At 49.2% G+C, this 24,483-nt stretch overlaps 1 protein-coding gene across 3 annotated transcripts in view; it reads left to right on the top strand.

Annotated features, from left to right (window-relative positions):
* The window catches only part of GPN1 (GPN-loop GTPase 1), a 122,512-nt gene that overhangs the window by 73,142 nt on the left and 24,887 nt on the right, over window positions 1–24,483 (top strand). For 2 of the 3 annotated variants that reach the window (XM_073335386.1, XM_073335389.1), the window contains one exon: window positions 7,830–8,072. The exons of the other annotated variant lie outside the window; for it this stretch is intronic. In XM_073335386.1, the coding sequence (XP_073191487.1) occupies window positions 7,830–7,981 (152 nt within the window). In that variant the 3' untranslated portion in view covers window positions 7,982–8,072. Of the gene's footprint in view, window positions 1–7,829; window positions 8,073–24,483 lie in introns of those variants that run through there. 3 annotated transcript variants of the gene reach the window in all.

Below are 24,483 nucleotides of genomic sequence, written 5' to 3'. Positions count from 1 at the left end.
GCATCTCTGCTCTGCTGCTCTTGTCTCAATAGCAAATTTCTCCATGTTGTCTGTCATGTGCTCCCAGGTACTTGTGTTCTTCCTCGGGAAATGTGTGCAGTGCTAACTGTCGTCCTCCATCGTTTCCGCTGCAACTCTGCTCTCCTGGTGCCATGAATCCACCTCGCAGGTCATAGAATCATAGAATATCGGGGTTGGAAGGGACCTCAGGAGGTCATCTAGTCCAACCCCCTGCTCAAAGCAGGACCAATCCCCAACTACTTCATCCCAGCCAGGGCTTTGTCAAGCCTGACCTTAAAAACTTCTAAGGAAGGAGATTCCACCACCTCCCTAGTAAATACATTACAGTGCTTCACCACCCTCCTAGTGAAAATGTTTTTCCTAATATCCAACCTAAACTTCCCCCACTGCAACTTGAGACCATTACTCCTCGTTCTGTCATCTGCTACCACTGAGAACAGTCTAGATCCATCCTCTTTGGAACCCCCTTTCAGGTAATTGAAAGCAGCTATCAAATCCCCCCTCATTCTTCTCTTCCGCAGACTAAACAATCCCAATTCCCTCAGCCTCTCCTCATAAGTCATGTTCCTGCCCCCTAATAATTTTTGTTGCCCTCTGCTGGATGTTTTCCAGATTTTCACATCCTTCTTGTACTGTGAGGCCCAAAACTGGACACAGTACTCCAGATGAGGCCTCACCAATGTCAAATAGAGGGGAACGATCACGTCCCTCGATCTGCTGGCAGTGCCCCTACTTATACATCCCCAAATGCCATTGGCCTTCTTGGCAACAAGAGCACACTGTTGACTCATATCCAGCTTCTCTTCCACTGTAACCCCTAGGTCCTTTTCTGCAGAACTGCTGCCCAGCCATTCGGTCCCTAGTCTGTAGCGGTGCATGGGATTCTACCGTCCTAAGTGCAGGACTCTGCACTTGTCCTTGTTGAACCTCATGAGATTTCTTTTGGCCCAGGTCCTATCATTGTTCTATATAAATATCTATTCTTATGGCAGCCATCATCATCTACCATTTCTGCTGCAACTCTGCTGTCCTGCAGATGCCATACCATGGCAAGCATGGAGCCCGCTCAGCTCACCGCTGCTGTTGTGAGCATTGCAAACACCTCATGCATTATCCTGCACTATGTGCAGAACCTGCAAGAGGAGGCGATGACAGCGTGATCACGATAGTGATGAGGACATGGACACAGACTTCTCTCAGAGCACAGGCCCTGGCAATTTGGACATCATGGTGGTAATGGGGCAGGTTCATGCCGTGGAATGCCAATTCTGGGCCCTGGAAACAAGCACAGACTGGTGGGACCGCATAGTGTTGCAGGTCTGGGATGATTCCCAGTGGCTGCGAAATTTTCACATGCATAAGGGCACTTTCATGGAGCTTTGTGACTTGCTTTCCCCTGCCCTGAAGCGCAAGAATACCAAGATGAGAGCAGCCCACACAGTTGAGAAGTGAGTGGTGATAGCCCTCTGGAAGCTTGCAACGCCAGACAGCTTCCGGTCAGTCGGGAATCAATTTGGAGTGGGTAAATCTACTGTGGGGGCTGCTGTGATCCAAGTAGCCAACACAGTCACTGAGCTGCTGCTATCAGATGTTCTTGTCAACTGCTAGAAATGGCCCACCTTGATTATCATTACAAAATGTCCCGCCCTCCCCACCCCCCCGTTCTCCTGCTGGTAATAGCTCACCTTAAGTGATCATTCTCATTACAGTGTGTATGGTAACACCCATTGTTTCATGTTCTCTATGTACATAAATCTCCCCACTGTATTTTCCACTGAACGCATCCGATGAAGTGAGCTGTAGCTCACGAAAGCTTATGCTCTAATAAATTTGTTAGTCTCTAAGGTGTCACAAGTACTCCTTTTCTTCTTGCGAATACAGACTAACACGGCTGCTACTCTGAAACCTATCAAGGATAGTGACTCAGGGAACCCCATTGCAGCAAAGCCATCCACTATGACCTGCACATTTCCCAAACTGTGGTGGGGCGATAGATGGAACGCATATCCCTGTCTTGGGACCGGACCACCTTGGCAGCCAGTATGTAAATCGCAAGAGGTACTTTTCAATGGTGCTGCAAGCACTGGTGGATCACAAGGGACGTTTCACCGACATCAACGTGGGATGGCCGGGAAAGCTGCACGATGCTTGCATCTTCAGGAGCTCTGGTCTGTTTGAACAGCTGCAGGAAGGAACTTACTTCCCAGACCAGAAAATTACCGTTGGGGATGTTGAAATGCCTATCGTTATCCTTGGGGACCCAACCTACCCCTTGATGCCACAGCTCATGAAGCCATACACAGGCATCCTGGACAGTAGTCAGGAGCAGTTCAACTCTAGGCTGATCAAGTGCTGAATGGTGGTAGAATATGCATTTGGACATTTAAAAGCACGCTGGCGCAGTTTACTGACTAGACCTCAGTGAAACCAATATTCCCATTGTTATTGCTGCTTGCTGTGTGCTCCACAATATCTGTGAGAGTAAGGGGGAGATGTTTATGGTGGGGTGGGAGGTTGAGGCAAATCGCCTGGCAGCCAATTACATTCAGCCAGACACCAGGGTGATTAGAAGAGCACAGCTGGGCACCCTGTGCATCAGAGAAGCTTTGAAAACCAGTTTCATGACTGGCCAAGCTACAGTATGACCGTTCTTTTTGTTTCTCCTTGATGAAAACCCGCCCCCTTGGTTGACTCTACTTCCCTGTAAGCCAACCGCCCTCCCCACTTTGATCACCGCTTTCTGAGTCAATAAAGTCATTGTTTCAAAATCATGTATTCTTTCTTAATTCATCACACAGATGGGGGAAAACTCTCAAGGTAGCCCGGGAGGGGTGAGTGAGGGGAGGAGGGAAGGACAAGGCCACACTACGGTTCAAAAATTATTGAATGCCAGCCTTCTGTTGCTTGGGCAATCCTCTGGGGTGGAGTGGCTGGGTGCCGGTAGCCGCCCCCTTCCCCACCCCCCTGCGTTCTTGGGCGTCTGGGTGAGGAGGATATGGAACTTGGGGAGGAGAGCAGGCAGTTATACAGGGGCTGCAGAGATGGTCTGTGCTCCTGCTGCCTTTCCTGCAGCTCCATCAGATGCCTGAACATGTCAGTTTGCTCTCCCATTATTCAGCATTGCATCCTGCCTCCTCTCATCATGTTCATTTAATGCTTTCCTGGTCTCTGCCATTGTTTGCCTCCACGCATTCTGCTGAGCTCTTTCAGTGCGGGAGGACTGCGTGAGCTCTGAGAACATTTCATCGCAAGTGCATTTTTTTCACCTTCTAATCTGCACTAGCCTCTGGGACGGAGATGATGGGGGAGTATAGAAACATTTGCAGTTGCAGAAGAAAAAAAGGGAGAGTAGTATTTAAAAGGATACGTTTTAGAGAACAAAGGGAAGACTATTTCACACTGATCAAGTGATTCACATTACATAGCACGTGCTTTTGGTACAAGGTCACATTTTGCCTTTTATATTGAGTGCCTGCTGGTTTGGTGTGAGACATCACACATGCTCGGCTGGGCAACAGAATTCGGCTTCCAGGCGGCCATGGTAAGGAAAAGGGTTTCAACTTCTTCAACCTTCATAACATGTGGGAATGGTTTCAAACAGCAGTGCCCTTCTTTCCCATACCAAGCAAAGCCCGTTGGGTTGGCCATTTAAAAGGAGGGGCTGCGGTTTTAGGGTGTGCAGCACAATCCAACCCCCCCACACACACCTAATTCTCTGGGATGATCGCTTCACACACACACCCCACACACCTGCACCACATGGCTAGTATCAGGGAAGATCTCTGTCAGCCAAACGCAAACAGCTCAGCATGAACGGGCCTCCCCCACTGCATGGCTAACAGCAGGGATGATTTCTTTTCAGCCAAAGGCAAACAGCCCTGCAGGAACGGGCACCTCTGAATGTCCCCTTAAACAAATTTCCCATATTTGAACCAGGTGACGATGAATGATATCACTCTCCTGAGGCTAACACAAAGAGAAAAAGAACAGATGTTGCTTGAATGCCACCAAAGCCCAGGCCCATTCACTGCAATGCTTTGTTCTGCAATGATTCCAGACTACTTGCTACTGGCTTGGCATGGTAAGTGTCCTACCATGGAGGATGGAATAAGGCTGATCTCCCCAGAAATCTTCTGCAAAGGCTTTTAGAGAACCTTCAGGAGAGCTTCATGGAGATGTCCCTGGAGGATTCCCGCTCCATCCCCAGACACGTTAACAGACTTTTCCAGTAGCTATACTGACCGTGAATGCATCTCAAGTCTTCAGGGCAAATTAATCATTAAACGTGCTTGCTTTTTAACCCTGTATTATATTTACAAAGGTACACTCACCAGAGGTGCCTTCTCCGGTTTCATGGTCCGGGAGCCCACCTTGGGAGGGTATTGGCTCCAGGGTGATGAACAGTTCCTGGCTGCCAGGGAGAAGAGATTCTCCGCTTGCCTGCTGTGTGCTATCCTCAACCTCCTTCTCCTCCACAAAATCCTCATCCCTGTTGTGTGAGACTACCCCCTTGCAAGTGTCCATGGACAGTGGTTTGGTAGTGGTGGGGTAGGGGCGCTCCCTAGAATTGCATGCAGCTCATCATAGAAGCGGCATGTATGGGGCTCTGACCCGGAGCGACTGTTTGCATCCTTTGTTTTTTGGTAGGCTTGCCTCAGCTCCTTAACTTTCACGCGGCACTGCTGTGTCCCTGTTGTAGCCTCTGTCCATCATGCCCTTGGAGATTTTGGCAAATATATTGGCATTTTGTCTTTTTGGAGTTCTGCCTGCACGGATTCTTCTCCCCATACAGCAATCAGATCCAGTGTCTCCCATTAGGTCCATGCTGGAGCTCTTTTGCTATTCTGGGACTCCATGGTCACCTGTGCTGATCAGCTCACCATGCTGGTCAAACAGGAAATGAAATTCAAAAGTTCCTGGGGCTTTTCCTGTGTACCTGGCCAGTGCATTGAAGTTGAGAGTGCTGTCCAGAGCGTCAAAATGGAGCACTCTGGGATAGCTCTTGGAGGCAAATACCATCGAATTGCGTCCACACTACCCCAAATTTGACCCAGCAAGGTCAATTTTAGCGCTACTCCCCTCACCAGGGAGGAGTACAGAAATCGATTTTAAGAGCCCTTTAAGTCGACAAAACAGGCTTGGTCGTGTGGACGGATGCAGGGTTAAATCAAATGCTGCTAAATTCGACCTAAACTCGTAGTGTAGACCAGGGCTAAGAAAGAAGTAGGAAGAACCCTTGGCAGCTACAAGCTGGAGCACTATGCATGGCTCAAGGCAGTTTTTGTCAGCTCCAAAATCCTCCTGGGCTCCATAAAATTACCTTGGCACCATTAGCAGTGCAAAGGAAGGATTTGGTTATGGTAGGAAAGCAGAAGCCTGGAGGGGCTCATGAACTAAGTGTGTGCTCTGGCATGCAAGGTCTGAGCTGCCAAAGACTTTGGCCCCAGCTCCGTCTATTTCCAGCTGGTGCCAAAGAACTCCTTGGCTACTACCTGGTGACAAGACTGCAGTGCCTATGTCTTCTAAGAGCTTCCATTTGATAGTTGAACCCCAAAAGTTAGTGATACACTTGAGTGCTGACATCTTGGTGCTGGCTACAACCTCAGCACCATGGGCAGCTCCAGAGTTCCAGTCACCTACATCTCTGGTGCTATCTCTGAGGCCTTGTCTACGCTACCAAGTTTTGTCGCCAAAAACTGCCTTTTTTGACCAAACAGTGAGTGCGTACACACTGCGATACGACTTTTGTCAGGAAAAATGTCTGGTTTTGGCGACTAAATACATCCACCCCAACGAGAGACTTGCATCTTTTTCCTCTATGTTTTTCTCGACAAAGTGCCAGTGTAGAGACCACGCCTGATTTCATTGCTTTAATTGGCCTCCAGGAGGTGTCCCACAATGTCCATCCTAACCTCTCTGGTCAGCTGTTTGAACTCCACTGCCCTGCAGCCAGGTAACCAAATATCTGCCCTTCCCCCTTAGAAGCCCCAGGAATTTTTTACATTCAATTTCCTAATGGCTTGGTGTGGAGAGGTCTCATCGCATCTTCCCAGATGACCATGGTGGGTTATCACACTAAACGCTCTCCCGTTGGACCACTGTGGAGCTGTTGGATCTGATCAGTATATGGGGAGAGGAGGCTGTGCAGTCCCAGCTGGTCTTGAGCCATAGGGATTGAGATACCTACGGGCAGATTTCTTGTGGCTTGTGCGAAAAGGGCTATGATTGGGACACGCTGCAGTGCAGAGCGAACATAAAGGAGCTGAGGCAGGTGAACCATAAGGCGAGGGACACAAACCATTGCTCGGGTGCTTCACCTAACACCTGCTGGTTCTATAAGGAGCTGGACAGTATCCTCGGTGATGACCCCACCTCCACCGCCAAGAGCCCCGTAGATACTTCGGAGGGCACGGAGGCGGCGGAAAGAGGATCTAACCCAGAGGACGAAGTTATTGGTGAAGAGGTGGAGTTAGACAAGGATGTGCAGCTCCCGGTGGGGCAGGTAGCCAAGAACTGTTCTCCACTCCAGAGGTGCCTAGCCAGTCTCAGCAGTTGCTCTCTGAGGAGATGAGATGCCTGGTAAATGGCCGTGGCTTGTGTAGTGCAGAGCTGGGTTCAGGGTATAGACATGTACAAGGCTGGCTGTGTTTCTGTGAGCTGGACATTTCCCTGCGTACCTAATCGGTACAGCAGAATAGGGTGTTTGATGCATGCTGACATCTCATGGGAATACTCCAGAGAGATCTCCAGGAAAGTTTCCTGGAGGTACTCTGCAATCCTTTGCCAAAGGTTCCATGACAGAGCATCTTTGTTCCTTCCCCCATTGTAGGAAACTTTCCTGTGCCATTAGGCAATCATTTGTGCAGGGACCAAAGCGGCACATCAGGGAGCAGCATACGGAGCAGGGCAGAAGCCACAAGCATGGAGTAGATGTACACTCATTTTCCTGCTTACCCTTAGCAGTGAGATATCTGCTAGAATGCCCCGTCTGTGGAAAAGTGTGGTGTTGGGGGCTTATTCCTTCACCCACTTAATTCCCTGCTCCTTCTCGCATGAACAGAGAGCAACAATACCCGAAGTCCAAAGGTGCAAACAATTCGATGTTTATTGGGGTGAACTTCCAGCAAGCATGATTCCAGTTTCCGATGCATCCGATGAAGTGAGCTGTAGCTCACAAAAGCTTATACTCAAATAAACTGGTTAGTCTCTAAGGTGCCACAAGTACTCCTTTTCTTTTTTCAGGACAGGATTGTATTCCTAACAGCCCAGTAGCACCTTCTTTCAATGTGCCTAGTTTGGAATGTGAGGATGCGACCGGTCGCTTCCCCGTTTATGGCTGCCTGTTGCTTAGCCAAAGGCCTTAATCTAAGAACAGGGCCTCAGACTGTCACAGTAAGAGAAGGACCTTACGCTGGCAGACAGTGATTTTGATTCTTTCTTTTATACTTCTAACTAGCCAAGTGATAAGAATACACCTAAATTCTTCGAGTACAGGCCTTTACCGACAGGTCTGAATATCTATATCCTAACATGTCGGATGCTAGAATGCTTCACCATGACCCTTGCAAAGAGTGTGTGCTCTTTTCCCAATGTGGAGTGCCCTGTGCGTGCCCTCCCACTCCCCCCCCCCCCCCCACGCACAGGCCAACACTTACCATGTTTTGGGTGTTCACAGAGATGTGTGCCTGGCTAGGGTCAGTGAGAAAGTGATTGCAATGTTGCAAAAGGTGTATTTAACTGAAATGTTTCTATACTGTGCATGAATTTAACAATCCCGCTTCTGTGCATTGTCTCCTGTGCTTCACCAGATGTGAACACCTTCAGGAAACTTTCAGGCACCCCGGTCGAGCGTCTCCACCAGATAAGAAAGCATCCAAGATGCAGCAAAGAAATGTTCTGGGAGGTACTGCAGTGCACCAATGAAAAAAAAAAGGGAACGCAAGGAGTGCTGGGAAGCTGAATGGCAGGATAGAAAAGAGAATCACGTGTTTGTTAATGATGCAACTGAGTGGATGATTAAAGTAATGGAGGAGCAAAGGTAGATCCTGATGTTCTTAATGCTGCAGACCGAGCAGATCCGTGCTCTACCTCCACTGCAGTACATTCCAAACCATTCCATTGCCCCTCCTCCCCCAAACTCTGCCCACACCGTCCTTTCCACTTTCCGGGACTTCTCAGTTTCTCCTTCGTTCCACCCCGTCCTACAACTTTCACAATGATAGCTAGACCTACACACAGTTATGAAAGTCTGCCCTTCCCTAGTTACTCCTTTACCACCAAGCATCTGTGTGTTTCTGTGCACTGTTTCTTGTGCAAGAAACACAAAGTTTTATAATGGTAAATCATTTTTATTTTTTTTCCTACACATTGCGATTGCAGGCACTGCCAATACATGCACAGGCATTTTAATCATTTTCTTACTGGAATATAAGGCACCAAATGTCACCATTGTGTCATAGACTCACAGGACTCGTGCTCTCTCTTGGCTCTGTACGATCCCTGGAAGGAACCCCTTTCAGTGTGGCAGCCCTTCTCAGAGGTCCACTCTCTCTTGGGGGTTAAGCCATAGGCCCCTCCGCCTTCTGGAATCGCACCTCTCAGCACACCTCTCTCTCGCTGAGGGGTCCCTCCAGGGAGTCCACTCGCTCTGGACCCCTGGAGCCTCCGCTTCCAGAGGGAATAATGCAACCCTGATCTCTAGACCGGAGTGACTTTCAGCCAGCATAAAACAGGTTTTATTGAGCATCTGAACCCAGCACAAGAAACTCTCTGGGCCCTCGGGCCTAGCATCCCACAGCACAGTACATCTAGGTCTCTCCTGCATCCAAGTGGGCTCTGGCTGCTCCCTCCCCCCAATCCAGAAGCCCCCTCCGTCCAGCTGGGTAGCCGATATCATTGTCTCCCAAGTCCACTGCAATACTGTTGGACTGCGCCAAAGACCCCAGGCCAGTAAAAGTTCTGCAGCAGCCTCTGCCTTGTGCGCCAGATTCCCTGATGCCCCAAAAAAGGGAATATCATGGGCCAAGTACAACAGTGTGTGGAGAACAGTCTGGGGAACCACCAGCTGCTTCCTGACTTTCCAAAGTTCAGTGTGCCCCAGACCAGCCCATTTCTGGTACAGGAATCCCTTCTCCCACCAGAATCTCTAGTGGTGGTCCTCCCCAGGGGTCCTGCACCACTGTGGCCAGCAAGGGCCCTCAGCTTCTCTAAGGAGGGGTCCTCCTGTAGCTCTGTCTGGAATTCAGCTGCTGGGTTTAGGGCACAGCTCTGGTTGGACAAGGATGTGCAGTTTCCCCACTTTGGGACAGAGGTTCAGGCTCTACCTTCGGTGCTTCGCTCCCCCAGCCCCCCTCCATTGGGAGGTTCCGTGCTGTCAGACTGGGACTGGGTGTTCCTTGCTGGCTCTGGCTCTGGGTAAGGACCAGGGCGCTCTGAGGGCCATCCAACCAGTCCTCCAAGTCATTACCCATTAGCACCTCCATGGGTAGCTGAACATGCACCCTGACCTCTTTAGAGCACCTCCTTAGCCCCCATTTCAGATGTATCCTCTCTACAGGCACATTGATGGGGGGCCCGAACACCCCCCCTCGGTCAGGTATGCATTGGGCACTAGCTGCTCTGGGTTCACCATCTCCAGCCAGGCCAGTGTCACCTCCGCACCTGTGTCCCAGAACCCCTGGACACTCCTTCCCCTCACCTCAATAGGGATGATGTGGCATTGTCCCCAGGGGTCTGTCCCATGCTCACCCAGTGAATTGAGTGCAGGTGCTCTGGGGCTGGAGCCCCTGCCTTCCCCAGCTGATCTGGCCTGACCCTCCCTTCCCCCTGGTCCTACCACATTGACCACGGCCCCCTGGACTGGTGCTGCTCCCTGTGGGTGGGCTTCCACCTTGTTGACACTCCGAGGGTTCTGCTTGGCCACCATTTCCTTCATCTTCAGGCATTGTGCCACCTTGTATCCTTTTTGGCCACAGTAATTACATTTAAAATCTTGAAAAGGAAGTTGATGGAAGCCCCGGCTCTCTCTAAGCCGTTTCAGTTGTATGTACATGAACGAAAGGGGGTGGCCCTAGGAGTGCTCACAGGAGCAGAAGAGAACTGGAGGTCCTGGTGATGTCAAGGAATTATGACGTGATTAGAATAACAGAGACTTGGTGGGATAACTCGCATGACTGGAGTATTGTCATGGATGGTTATAAACTGTTCAGGAAGGACAGGCAGGGCAGAAAAGGTGGGGGAGTAGCACTGTATGTAAGCACTGCTCAGAGCTCTGGTACGAAACTGCAGAAAAACCTGAGTGTCTCTGGATTAAGTTTAGAAGTGTGAGCAACAAGAGTGAGGTAGTGGTGGGAGTCTGCTATAGACCACTGGACCAGGGGGATGAGGTGGATGAGGCTTTCTTCCGGCAGCTCGCAGAAGCTACTAGATCGCATGCCCTGGTTCTCATGGGTGACTTTTTAATTTTCCTGATATCTGCTGGGAGAGCAACACAGTGGTGCATAGACAATCCAGGAAGTTTTGGGAAAGCGTAGGGGACAATTTCCTGGTGCAAGTGCTAGAGGAGCCAACTAGGGGGGAGCTTTTCTTGACCTGCTGCTCACAAACCGGGAAGAATTAGTGGAGGAAGCAAAAGTGGATGGGAATCTGGGAGGCAGTGACCATGAGTTGGTTGAGTTCAGGATCCTGACACAGGGAAGAAAGGTAAGCAGCAGGATACGGACCCTGGACTTCAGGAAAACAGACTTTGACTCCCTCAGGGAACGGATGGGTAGGATCCCCTGGGGGACTAACATGAAGGGGAAAGGAGTCCAGGAGAGCTGGCTGTATTTCAAGGAATCCCTGTTGAGGTTACAGGGACAAACCATCCCGATGTGTCGAAAGAATAGTAAATATGGCAGGCGACCAGCTTGGCTTAACGGTGAAATCCTAACGGATCTTAAACATAAAAAAGAAGCTTACAAGAAGTGGAATGTTGGACATATGACCAGGGAAGAGTATAAAAATATTGCTTGGGCATGTAGGAATGAAATCAGGAGGGCCAAATCGCACCTGGAACTGCAGCTAGCGAGAGATGTCAAGAGTAACAAGAAGGGTTTCTTCAGGTATGTTGGAAACAAGAAGAAAGCCAAGGAAAGTGTGGGCCCCTTAATGAATGAGGGAGGCAACCTAGTGACAGAGGATGTGGAAAAAGCTAATATGTACTCAATGCTTTTTTTGCCTCTGTCTTCACTAACAAGGTCAGCTCCCAGACTGCTGCGCTGGGCATCACAACATGGGGAATAGATGGCCAGCCCTCTGTGGAGAAAGAGGTGGTTAGGCACTATTTAGAAAAGCTGGACGTGCACAAGTCCATGGGGCCGGACGAGTTGCATCCGAGAGTGCTAAAGGAACTGGCGGCTGTGATTGCAGAGCCATTGGCCATTATCTTTGAAAACTTGTGGCGAACGGGGGAAGTCCTGGATGACTGGAAAAAGGCTAATGTAGTGCCAATCTTTAAAAAAGGGAAGAAGGAGGATCCTGGGAACTACAGGCCAGTCAGCCTCACCTCAGTCCCCGGAAAAATCATGGAGCAGGTCCTCAAGGAATCAATCCTGAAGCACTTACATGAGAGGAAAGTGATCAGGAACAGTCAGCATGGATTCACCAAGGGAAGGTCATGCCTGACTAATCTAATTGCCTTCTATGATGAGATTACTGGTTCTGTGGATGAAGGGAAAGCAGTGGATGTATTGTTTCTTGACTTTAGCAAAGCTTTTGACACGGTCTCCCACAGTATTCTTGTCAGCAAGTTAAAGAAGTATGGGCTGGATGAATGCACTATAAGGTGGGTAGAAAGTTGGCTAGATTGTCGGGCTCAACGGGTAGTGATCAATGGCTCCATATCTAGTTGGCAGCCGGTATCAAGTGGAGTGTCCCAGGGGTCGGTTCTGGGGCTGGTTTTGTTCAATATCTTCATAAATGATCTGGAGGATGGTGTGGATTGCACTCTCAGCAAATTTGCGGATGATACTAAACTGGGAGGAGTGGTAGATATGCTGGAGGGCAGGGATAGGATACAGAGGGACCTAGACAAATTGGAGGATTGGGCCAAAAGAAATCTGATGAGGTTCAATAAGGATAAGTGCAGGGTCCTGCACTTAGGACGGAAGAACCCAATGCACAGCTACAGACTAGGGACCGAATGGCTAGGCAGCAGTTCTGCGGAAAAGGACCTAGGGGTGACAGTGGACGAGAAGCTGGATATGAGTCAGCAGTGTGCCCTTGTTGCCAAGAAGGCCAATGGCATTTTGGGATGTATAAGTAGGGGCATAGCGAGCAGATCGAGGGACGTGATCGTCCCCCTCTATTCGACATTGGTGAGGCCTCATCTGGAGTACTGTGTCCAGTTTTGGGCCCCACACTACAAGAAGGATGTGGATAAATTGGAGAAAGTCCAGCGAAGGGCAACAAAAATTATTAGGGGTCTGGAACACATGACTTATGAGGAGAGGCTGAGGGAACTGGGATTGTTTAGTCTGTGGAAGAGAAGAATGAGGGGGGATTTGATAGCTGCTTTCAACTACCTGAGAGGTGGTTCCAGAGAGGATGGTTCTAGACTATTCTCAGTGGCAGAAGAGGACAGGACAAGGAGTAATGGTCTCAAGTTGCAGTGGGGGAGGTTTAGGTTGGATATCAGGAAAAACTTTTTCACTAGGAGGGTGGTGAAACACTGGAATGCGTTACCTAGGGAGGTGGTAGAATCTCCTTCCTTAGAAGTTTTTAAGGTCAGGCTTGACAAAGCCCTGGCTGGGATGATTTAATTGGGGATTGGTCCTGCTTTGAGCAGGGGCTTGGACTAGATGACCTCCTGAGGTCCCTTCCAACCCTGATATTCTATGATTCTGTGATTCTCACACAGCTGTTAGGAGCATGGAGACGTCCTGTGGCTTATTTTTCTAAGCAACTGGATCAGGTTGCAAAGGGTTGGCCTGCATGTTTACGGGCGGTCGCAGCTACTGCCCTAGTTCTTGAGGAATCCGAGAAGCTAACATTGGGAGGGGTTATGCAAATCTATACTCCCCATATGGTCCGAGCCTTATTGGATGCAAAGGAAGGGCTCTGGCTCACCCAAGCTCGGATTGCTCGGTATCAGGCTAAGCTGTTAGAGAACTCTGAAGTCACCTTACAGCCTTGCCCCTCCCTTAATCCAGCCACCCTCTTGCCAGAAACAGAGGAACAGGAACATGACTGTTTAGAGATCATAGATGCCCAGTACTCCAGCCGTCCGGATTTAAAGGATGTACCCCTCCCAAATACAGATTATGAGTGGTACACTGATGGTAGCAGTACCGTAATAGATGGGCAAAGGAGGGCGGGTTATGCTGTTGTGACCCTCCATGACACTGTGGAAGCTGAAGGTTTGCCTGCTGGGAACTCTGCCCAGCTTGCCGAACTAATAGCCCTGACCCGTGCACTTGAACTATCAAAAGGAAAGTGGGTCAATATTTTTACTGATTCAAAGTATGCTTTTGGGGTGCTGCATGCTCATGCTGGCCTGTGGAAGCAAAGGGGAATGCTGACAGCCCAAGGCTCCCCAGTCAAGTACGGGCCCCAAATCCTCCGGCTCCTAGAAGCCGTAGAACTCCCCTCGGAAGTGGCGGTGGTACACCGTAAAGCCCATCAAAAGAAGGATCAAGATGTGGCCAGAGGTAACGCCTGGGCAGATAGAGAGGCTAAGCATGCTGCCACCCTGCCATCCCCTCAGACTGAGAACGCCCATATGCATGCCCTTATCCCATCAGTAGGGGAGCTTCCAACCCCTCAGTACTCTGGGGAGGAGAGACAGCTAACTGACAAACTTGGTCTCCGGGAAAAGGAGGGATGGCTCCATTCCCCGGAAGGGAAGGACCTCCTACCAAAGGGCCTGATCCGGCCGGTGCTGCAGAAACTACATCAAAACACTCATGCTGGCATTGAAGACTTATCCAACTAATGGGAAAATACTTTATCACTTCCGGACTCTGACCCCTGGCTGCCCAGGTACAAGCGGACTGCTTAGTCTGCCAAAAGAATAACCCTCGACCGGGACATCATGTGCAAAAAGCTGCCCTAGAACCCACTCCGGGCCCTGGACGAGTGGTGGCAAATAGACTTTACTGGTTTCCCCGGACCCAAGGGTTCAAATATCTCCTTGTCATAGTGGATCGGTTCAGCGGATGGCCAGAAGCCTTCCCATGCCGTAATTGCACTGCCAGAACAGTGGCCCTCACGTTTGTTAAGGAGATCGTTCCTCGCTTTGGACTCCCCCTGTGGATGGAATCTGACAACGGGACACACTTCACGTCAAAAATCATTCAAAGCATCTCAAATGCCTTACAGATCCCCTGGAAACTCCATACGCCCTGGAGACTGCAAGCCAGTGGGGTAGTGGAACGTACCAATCAGACCCTTAAACGGCATCTCTCAAAAGTGTGCCAGGAAGCCTCACTGCGATGGCCTGATGCTTTGCCCCTCGTCCTACTCCGTATCCGCGTTCTCCCAAAGGGTAGATTAGGGCTTAGTCCCTTTGAAATTATGTTTGGAAGGGCATGGCCTATGAATGGCACCCCGGTTCTGTCAGGGGAATGGGAGCTGGGTAATGTTTTTTTGTCACAGTATATGTGTTCCCTGTCTGCTGTTCTCTTGTCTCTTCACAGGTATACCAAGGATTCCCAGCCTCTCCCCTTGGACTCTCCCGTTCACTCCTTACAGCCCGGCGACTCCATGCTTGTTCATACCTGGAAGGACGAGCCTCTCCAGGAAAAGTGGAAAGGACCCTGTACCGTCCTGCTGATCTCCCATACAGCGGCAAAGGTCTAGGGACACAAGAACTGGATCCATCACTCTCGTCTGAAGGCAGTACCCGCCCCCTCGTCAGCAGAACCGTGGACTGTCCAACCTGCTGACTCCTCATCTAGTGACGATCTCGGGCTAAAGCTACTGTTTAAAAGACACAAATAGCGGGCACCTTAATGCTAAAATGGGCCCACCCAGGTCCTGGAGACCCTGGGTTGGGAAGACTCTGGTGATAATTAATTGGGTAACATTGTTATTCTCTGTATTGTTATTTCCAAACTGTGCATATCGGGAGCATAACTCCTTTGTTTCGCTTGCGCACCATGAACCTCTGATGAGGTTCAATAAGGATAAGTGCAGGGTCCTGCACTTAGGACGGAAGAACCCAATGCACAGCTACAGACTAGGGGCCGAATGGCTAGGCAGCAGTTCTGCGGAAAAGGACCTAGGGGTGGCAGTGGATGAGAAGCTGGATATGAGTCAGCAGTGTGCCCTTGTTGCCAAGTCGGCCAATGGCATTTTGGGATGTATAAGTAGGGGCATAGCGAGCAGATCGAGGGACGTGATCGTTCCCCTCTATTCGACATTGGTGAGGCCTCATCTGGAGTACTGTGTCCAGTTTTGGGCCCCACACTTCAAGAAGGATGTGGATAAATTGGAGAGAGTCCAGCGAAGGGCAACAAAAATGATTAGGGGTCTAGAACACATGACTTATGAGGAGAGGCTGAGGGAGCTGGGATTGTTTAGCCTGCAGAAGAGAAGAATGAGGGGGGATTTGATAGCTGCTTTCAACTACCTGAAAGGGAGTTCCAAAGAGGATGGCTCTAGACTGTTCTCAATGGTAGCAGATGACAGAACGAGGAGTAATGGTCTCAAGTTGCAGTGGGGGAGGTTTAGATTGGATATTAGGAAAAACTTTTTCACTAAGAGGGTGGTGAAACACTGGAATGCGTTACCTAGGGAGGTGGTAGAATCTCCTTCCTTAGAGGTTTTTAAGGTCAGGCTTGACAAAGCCCTGGCTGGGATGATTTAACTGGGAATTGGTCCTTCTTCGATCAGGGGGTTGGACTAGATGACCTTCAGGGGTCCCTTCCAACCCTGATATTCTATGATTCTATGTTGCTAATTTAACAAACCAGACTTATTGCTGGGTATGTGCTCCGACTCCACTGTCCCCCAAAACGGGAATGCCCCTTGACATGCTGCCCCTGACCCTAGCAGAATTAGCTGCCATCAAAGAGCAGGAACGAACAGACTCTCCGTTCTGGAACAAGACCTCTTTACAGCAGGCCACCTATCAGGACCAGGAGTATTCAGTTGCAGTACTCACCGAAGGAGTGTTATGTTTTACCCGAAGCCAATCTGATCACTATGGGCGTCCTGTGGGAAAAAGCTCCTGTGTTATTACACAATGGGCTGATGGGTATTGGATAAAGACCAAAAGGGGAGGCCAGCAGTGTGGGTGTAATGGTTCCTCCCCTTTTAGGAAAACTCTTACGAATAATCTTACCACAAAAGAAGGGTTTGGAAATATAACTTGCCGTCCAGTTAATATCTCCAATGTAGCAAGTCAATGGTGGGTTTGTAGTGGTACCTATGGCGAGTGTAATTTGAACGGTACAGTTAGAAAGGCCCCCACTTGTACCCAATCAGGAGGCTGGGATGCCCCCTTAGGGGCATATGAACTGTTTAGAAAAGCAGCCAAAGCAGCCTTAAATACCCCAGGAATCCCCTTTAGAAACAGTCCTTATTGGGCCCTACAGGGTCACTATTTCATATGTGGCCGAAAGGCTTACAAGGTGCTGCCAGCCAACTGGACAGGTAGCTGTTATATAGCTCATGGAGTTCCTCATCTGTCAATAACTGCCACACTGCCCAAAGGAAAGATTAGAAATGCCCGAGACACCTCTATTGAGTCACGAGAAAAGACCCTGCGGCGACTGACTGCGGCATTGGAGGGCAATATAAAGAATCCCCTCACAACCGAGAAGCTTGTAGGGTGCTCTGTACTGGGAATAATGCCACTGTTTACTGGGCCAGCCATGGCAGGCATAGGCCGCTATACTGTAAGGCTGCAAATGGTACTTGAGAAAGTGGCCTTAGAGTTAGAGGACTCGGTTAGTGATTTAGGGTCGGCAGTAAAAACATTAAATAAAGAGGTACAGCAGCTCAGGACCTCTTCCCTCCAAAACAGGCTGGCTTTGGACTATCTCTTGGCATCCCAAGGAGGGGTTTGTGCCCTCGTCAGGCCCCAGTGTTGTGTATATGTAAATGATAGCAGTTATGAGATCTATGAAAAGGTGGTACAGGCTGAGGCCCATGCCCGAGCCGGAGCACAGGTTGCCTGTACTGCCACCAAGAGTGATTGGTTACAAACCTTGTTTTCAGGCTGGGGTTTGTCATCTTGGCTTGGTGGTTTATTTAGCCTGTTATTGAAACTTCTTTTTCCTGTATTGCTTGTATTACTGGTATTATGCTGTGCAGCATCATGTGTCAGGACCCTTTTGTAAAAGTTAATAAGTCACTCTCTTCAGGGCTATCACAAAGTGCTTATGCAAAGTCCTATTGTAAAGAAATAAGTAGCCCAAGTGAGAAAACTCAGAGCCAAGGCTGAGTGTTCTCAAAGGAGGGAGTAGTTGTTGGGGACACTGGGGCATGGCCGCTAGGTAACTCGAGGGGATGGAAGACCACGAGTGTCGATGAAGCCCCCTCGCACTAGGCCCAAGTGTCCTTGCCCCCTTCCCCCCCCCCCCCCCGGCTTGGAGGCACTCACAGCAGTTATGCTGAGGATCTGCAACAATATGTTGCAGAGTCAGACTGCCTGAAACTAAACAAGGCCAAACAGGGCAGATATGGAAGAACAATGCTGAATAAAGCAGCTTTATGTATGGTTTAACAGATGGTACAGAGAACAAGGGAGCTAGCTGGTAACTGGATTGGCTGGCTATATGGATACTTAGGGCAGCTTGCTATTGGATAAGTATGCTGAAGAAAGGATGTATAAAAGCCTGTGTAACTTCCTGCTCGGTGTGCAGGATTTGAGATTCTGTTCTCCCTGTACCTTGTTTGCAGCTGCAAATAAACTTTTCTGCTTCTCCACCCCGTTGTGATTATTGGGTGATGCACACCGGGCAACGAACCTTGCTGTTGTTCGCCTCTGGCACTGGGTGCGGCAACACTGGAATCCCACCTTTGAGGGGTCTGTGGGTGACTCTCCTTCTGAGTCCCCGATGGGGTTCTCCCTCCTGTCCCTGATCTGCTGTCCACAAACTCATCTGCCAGTTTACCTGCACTGCACAGATCTTTAGGCTTCCTGTCCACTAACCACATCTTACATTTTGGAGGGCAGTTGTCATACAGCTGCTCCAGTGCCCACCAGGTTATACATGCTTTCTGCGGTAGTGGCCCCTGCACCCTTTTCCCACTTGCAGAGAGATTCCCCCAGCAGGTTGGTGACCTCCGTGTAAGTCTTGCGTAACCTTGGAATCGTTTCCTGTATGCCTCAAGGGTCAATTGAAACTTTAGCAGCAAAGCCTGTTTGAAGAGTTCATAGGCCCCAGTCTCAATACCATACATTTGGCTGAACGCCTCTGTGGCCTTGGGACCCAGCATGGGGATTAGACAGCGGAGCCTGTCCACGAGGTCAATCTGGTTCAAATCACAAGCTTTCTCAAAGGCTGTGAGGTAGGCATCAATATCTCCCCCATCCCCTTAAACTGGGGCAACAACTTGGTGTCCAGATTCCCTGTAGAACTGGCATCTCAGGGTCCTTCTCCACTTTACCCCCCTCCCTCCTCCGCTCCCCAGCAGGCCCTCTTGGCCCACCTCTCCTCCAATTCCAGTTCCTGCTTTTGCTGTTCTGCATGGTACTCTCGTTCTCTCTGTCCACCAGCCTCCACTCCTCCAGTTCCATCTCCTTCGCTCTCCTCTACAGCTCCAGTCTCCACAGCTCCTCTGGGGAGAAACCCGATTGGGCAACCCCCCTGCTGACCAGGGAATCAGGTCTGATAGACTCCCGGCTGCTACGCTGACTGCACCCTTGGCTACTCCCAGGCTCTCCGGGCATCCCAGAAGCCCTGCTGGGATCTGTAACTTGCTCCTCAGACTGGTCACTCTCTACCAGCCAGGCAATCAGCTGCTCCTTGGTGAGCGTTCCAATGCCTAGCCATCCGTCCCTGCACAGACGTGCAATATCCCTTTTAGGGAGCTAGTTATAGGCCATTTCCTCACTGGTTCCTTTAATTCCCTTGTCTTATTGCTGGCACCCACTCACTGCAGAGCCCCTGTGCTCGCAGCCAACTGTCTACAGGGTGCATCCACCAACCATCTTCTGCTACCAAGTTGTCACGGACTCACAGGATTTGTGCTCTCTCTCGGCTCTGTACGGTCCCTGGGAGGAACCCCCTTCAGTGCAACAGCCTTCTCATGGGTCCACTCTCTCAGGGGTTAAGCCATAGGCCCATCCGCCTCCTGGAACCAGCCGTCTCTGAGCCTTCAGCATGCCTGTCTCTCCCCGCTCCCCTATGAAGTCCACTCACACTGGACCCCTGGGGCCTCCACTCCCAGAAGGAATAATGCCACCCTGATCTCTAGACCGGAGTGACTCTCAGCCAGCGTAAAACAGAAGGTTTTATTGAGCATCTGAATCCAGCACAGGAAACGCTGAGCCCACAGGCCTAGCAACCCTCAGCACAATACATATAGGTCTCTCCTGCATCCAGGTAGGCTCTGGCTGCTCTCTCTTCCCAGTTCAGAAGCTTCCTCCTTCCAGCTTGGTATCTGATATCACTGTCCCCCAATTCCGATTTTTATTATGTAGACTTTTGGGTGTCGACATAACTTGGTAGTATAGACATGGTCTAAGTTCATCCCTGGTGCCAGCTGCTTCCTCCCCATCAACTCTAGAAACAGATTTTGTCTGGCTCTCTCTTTCTTCTATCTGGTGCTGAGGGAAAAATATAAGAAAAAGAGAAGCAGCAGCATTGCTTTTGAGAGAACTATGATTTTGCATCTATGGGGTCTGGATCTGACCCCCCTTGCTGATGACTCCATTGGTATGCCCTACAGGCAACACCTCTACTTCATCAGTGCAGTTTCCTTGAGCTCCTACCTATGAGATATATTCCATATCTGAAGATTCTGCAGAAGAGCTGGGTTTGATATATTTGGTTCCTGTAACCAGAATCTGCTGTGACAGGTTGGACTGCCCTTCTGGGATGCCACCTGATGTACTGGAGTTTCACTGAGCCCCTCCTGCTCCTCCAGGCTGGATTCCCTCTCCCTGTTTTGCTGAATTAGGCTCTCTGGCCTCTTGCAGCACACATATGTGGGTAGGGCCACACCGAGCTGCAGACACAGACTGAAGTCAGCTCTTTGTGACAGGATTCACCCAGTACTCACATTCACACCCCTTTTGGAGAGTAAACACAAAATAATACTGTCTTGAGCTGTATAGAAAGATCTGCACAGTGCAAGCTCATAAAAATTCCCTCTCTCCCTCAATGTGAAGAGAGATATGCACAGCTTCTTGCTCCCCGATATGGATTGCACAAACTGGGTTTAATAATAAGCAAAAACATGTTTATTAACTATAAAAGGTAGATTTTAAGTGATTATAAGGGATAGAAAACATAACAAAGCAAATAAAACAAAACACGCATACTAAACTTTAAGATCTTACAGATACTGGTTTCAAGAAGCAATTCCTCAACCTAAATGTTATTTTAGGTAAGTTGCAGCATTTGTGTAGCTTAGAGTTCTAGTTATTTTTTCTAACAGACTGGACCCCAGTCTCAGTCAGGACTCTCCCTTGCCTTTCCCTTCAGGTTAGTTCTTTCATCTCTTCTGGATCTTGCAGCAGTCCTTCTTCTTGGGTAGGCAATGGAGGAGAGTCCAGATTAACCCCTTCCCTAGCCTTAAAAGGATTTACGTAAGGCAGGAAACCTTTGTTTGATCCCCATCTCCCTACAGAGGAAAAGTACCAGTAGTGTCCAAGGTGGTATTTGAGGAACATCTTTTAGACACAAGAACTAACAGCAAAGTATTTTTAAGTACATCAGAAGCAGAAAGCCTGCCAAATAATCAGTGGGGCCACTGGAGGATCAAGATGCTAAAGGGGCACTCAAGGAAGACAAGCCATTGCAGAGAAGCTACATGAATTTTTTTGCATCCATCTTCACTGCAGAGGATGTGAGGGAGATTCCCACACCTGAGCCATTCTTTTTAGGTGACAAATCTGAGCAACTGTCCCACACTGAGGTGGCAAGAGAGGAGGTTGAGGAAGAAATTGATAAATTAAACAGTAATATGACTTAAATGGGCCTCTGTACCAGATGACTGGTGGATAGCTAATGTACTGCTGATTTTTTTTTTATTATTATTTTTTAATGTTGAGGTTCCAGCGGCGATCCTGGCAATTACAGGCCGGTAAGCCTAATTTCAGTACCAGGCAAATTGGTTGGAACTATAGTAAAGAACAGAATTATAAGACACAGACATGAATATTGGAAGAGTCAACAGGGCTTTTATAAATTGAAATCATGTCTCACTAATCTATTAGAATTCTTTTAGAGGGTCAACAAGCATGTGGCAAGGATGATCCAGTGGATATAGTGTTCTTGGACTTTCATGGATCAGTAACTGGTTAACAGATAGGAAACAATGGGTAGGAATAAACAGTTTTCACAGTGGAGAGGTAAATAGCAGGGTCTCCTAAGGATCTGTACTATGACTACTGTTGTTCAACATATTCATAAATGATCTGGAAGAAGGGGTGAACAGTGAGGTGGCAACATTTGCAGATGATACAAAACTACTCAAGATAGTTAAATCCAAAGGTGACTCTGAAGAGTTACAAAGGGATCTCACAAAATTAGGTGACCGGCCAACAAAATGGCAGATGAAATCCAATGTTCATAAACACAAAGTAATTCACATTGGAAAACATAATCCCAACTAGAAAAGGAGTACTTGTGGCACCTTAGAGACTAACCAATTTATTTGAGCATGAGCTTTTGTGAGCTACAGCTCACTTCATCGGATGCATACCGTGGAAACTGCAGCAGACTTTATATATACACAGAGAATATGAAACAATACCTCCTCCCACCCCACTGTCCTGCTGGTAATAGCTTATCTAAAGTGATCATAAGGTTGGGCCATTTCCAGCACAAATCCAGGTTTTCTCACCCTCTACCCCCCCACACACAAATTCACTCTCCTGCTGGTGATAGCCCATCCAAAGTGACAACTCTTTACACAATGTGCATGATAATCAAGTTGGGCTATTTCCTGCACAAATCCAGGTTTTCTCACATCCCCCCCACCCCCATACACACACAAACTCACTCTCCTGCTGGTAATAGCTCATCCAAACTGACCACTCTCCAAGTTTAAATCCAAGTTAAACCAGAACATCTGGGGGGGGGGGAGGAAAAAACAAGAGGAAATAGGCTACCTTGCATAATGACTTAGCCACTCCCAGTCTCTATTTAAGCCTAAATTAATAGTATCCTATTACCAGCAGGACAGTGGGGTGGGAGGAGGTATTGTTTCATATTCTCTGTGTATATATAAAGTCTGCTGCAGTTTCCACGGTATGCATCCGATGAAGTGAGCTGTAGCTCACGAAAGCTCATGCTCAAATAAATTGGTTAGTCTCTAAGGTGCCACAAGTACTCCTTTTCTTTTTGCGAATACAGACTAACACGGCTGTTACTCTGAAACCTGTCATAATCCCAACTATACATACAAAATGAGGGGGTCTAAATTAGCTGTTACCACTCCAGAAAGAGACCTTGGAGTCATTGTAGATTGTTCTCTGAAAACATCTGTTCAGTGTGAAGCAGCAGTCAAAAAAAGCTAACAATGTTAGGAACCATTAGGAAAGGGATAGATACTAAGACAGAAAATATTGTAATAACTATAGAAATCCATGGTATGCCCACACCTTGAATACTGTGTGCGATTCGGGTCTTCCCCATCTCAAAAAAAGATATTAGAGTTGGCAAAAGTACTGAGAAGGGCAATAAAAATTATTAGGGGTATGGAACAGTTTCCACAGGAGGAGAGAATAAAGACAGAAAAGAGATGACTAAGGAGGGGGATATGATAGAGGTCTATAAAATCATGAATGGTGTGGAGAAAGTGAATAGGAAAGGGTTATTTACCCTTTTGTATAACACACAAACCAGCAGTCACCCAATTAAATTAATGGGCAGCAGGTTTAAAACAAACATAAGAAAATAAATCTTCACACAATGCACAATCAGCCTGTGGCAGTTGTTGCCAGGGGATGTTGAGAAGGCCAAAAGCATAACTGGGTTCAAAAAAGAATGAGAAGTTCATGGAGGATGGGTCTATCAAAGGCTATTCGCCAAGATGGTCAGGGGCACAACCCCATGCTCTGGGTGTCCCTAAACCTCTGACTGCCAGAAGCTGGGACTGGACAATGGGATGGATCACTTGATGATTGCCCTGTTCTGTTCTTTCCCTCTGAGGCACTGGCCACTGTCGGAAGACAAGATACTGGGTTAGATGCACCATTGGCAGGGCTGTCCTTACCCATACATAAAGTATGTAGCTGCATAGGGCACCAAATTTCCTGGTGCCCTACGTAGCTGCATGCTGCTCCACCCCTGCTCTGCCTCTTCTCCATGGCCCTGCTCCTGCTCTGCCCCAGCCCCACCCCACTCCACCCCTTCCCCTGAGGACTGCAGCAGGGGTTGGGCCTGCCCTGCACTCACTGGGCAGCGGTAAGTGGAGTGACCCGGCCCCAGGCCACTCCGCGCCTCTGGCTCCCAGCCGTGCCACCGGTCAGTGCTGGGGCTCGGTTCTCCCCTGCCCCGCAAGGCTGGGAGCCAGGGGCGGAGAGCGGAGCGGGCTGGGGCCGGGTCACTCCACTTCCCGCTGCCCTGTGAGTGAGGGGTCAAGCCCACCCTGCTCACTTGGCCCCAACCCGCTCTGTGCAGCTGGTGAGTGCTTGGGGGAGGTTCCCGCCCTGGCCCCCAAGCCTGCTCCTCCCCGCCCCACTCCCCGTGGAGACTTGGGGCCACACACACACACCCTGCGGTGGGCTGCGTAGGGCACCAAAATGGCTAGGGATGGCCCTGACCATTGGTCTGACCGCGTATGGCCATTTTTATGTTATGTACTCAGGTTGTACAGGAACCATTTCCAGCTTACTCTCCAGCGTTAGATAATTACTGACACTCTTTTGGAAACGGAGTATGTTCCACCAGTTGTTCCTATTGATATAGTGACTCAGGGACTCTGACATCACTTTATCTGATAATGTGGACTAGTCATCTGTAGCTCCTCTCCCTAACCACAATGACTTTCAGCAATTCCATGATCAAGTTGAAAAGACATCTGAAACCCTGCTACTTAGCACACAGAGGAATGCTCAGGCACTTGAAGCTCAAAGGGTGGAAAGTATCCTTTAGATTTTTCAGGTGCTGAGGTCACAGCTGAGAATTCTTGTAGCAAGCTCTAATTATATTATAGTAACTGGGAGAGTGGGGGCGTAAGGGAGAGAAGGGCCCTAGTTGTGCAGGCAGTCTAGATGGATCTTCCCCATGGAGGGCTGGAAGTCCCAGATCTTCTGCCTCCTTCTGATTATTGGGGCTGTATTTGGTGAAAGCTCAGGTC

This window comes from Lepidochelys kempii, chromosome 3 (genome assembly GCF_965140265.1).
Source record: "Lepidochelys kempii isolate rLepKem1 chromosome 3, rLepKem1.hap2, whole genome shotgun sequence".
Taxonomy (NCBI): domain Eukaryota; kingdom Metazoa; phylum Chordata; order Testudines; family Cheloniidae; genus Lepidochelys; species Lepidochelys kempii.
Note: the sequence above shows the minus strand (reverse complement) of the source record. Positions and strands in the feature narration are given on the sequence as shown.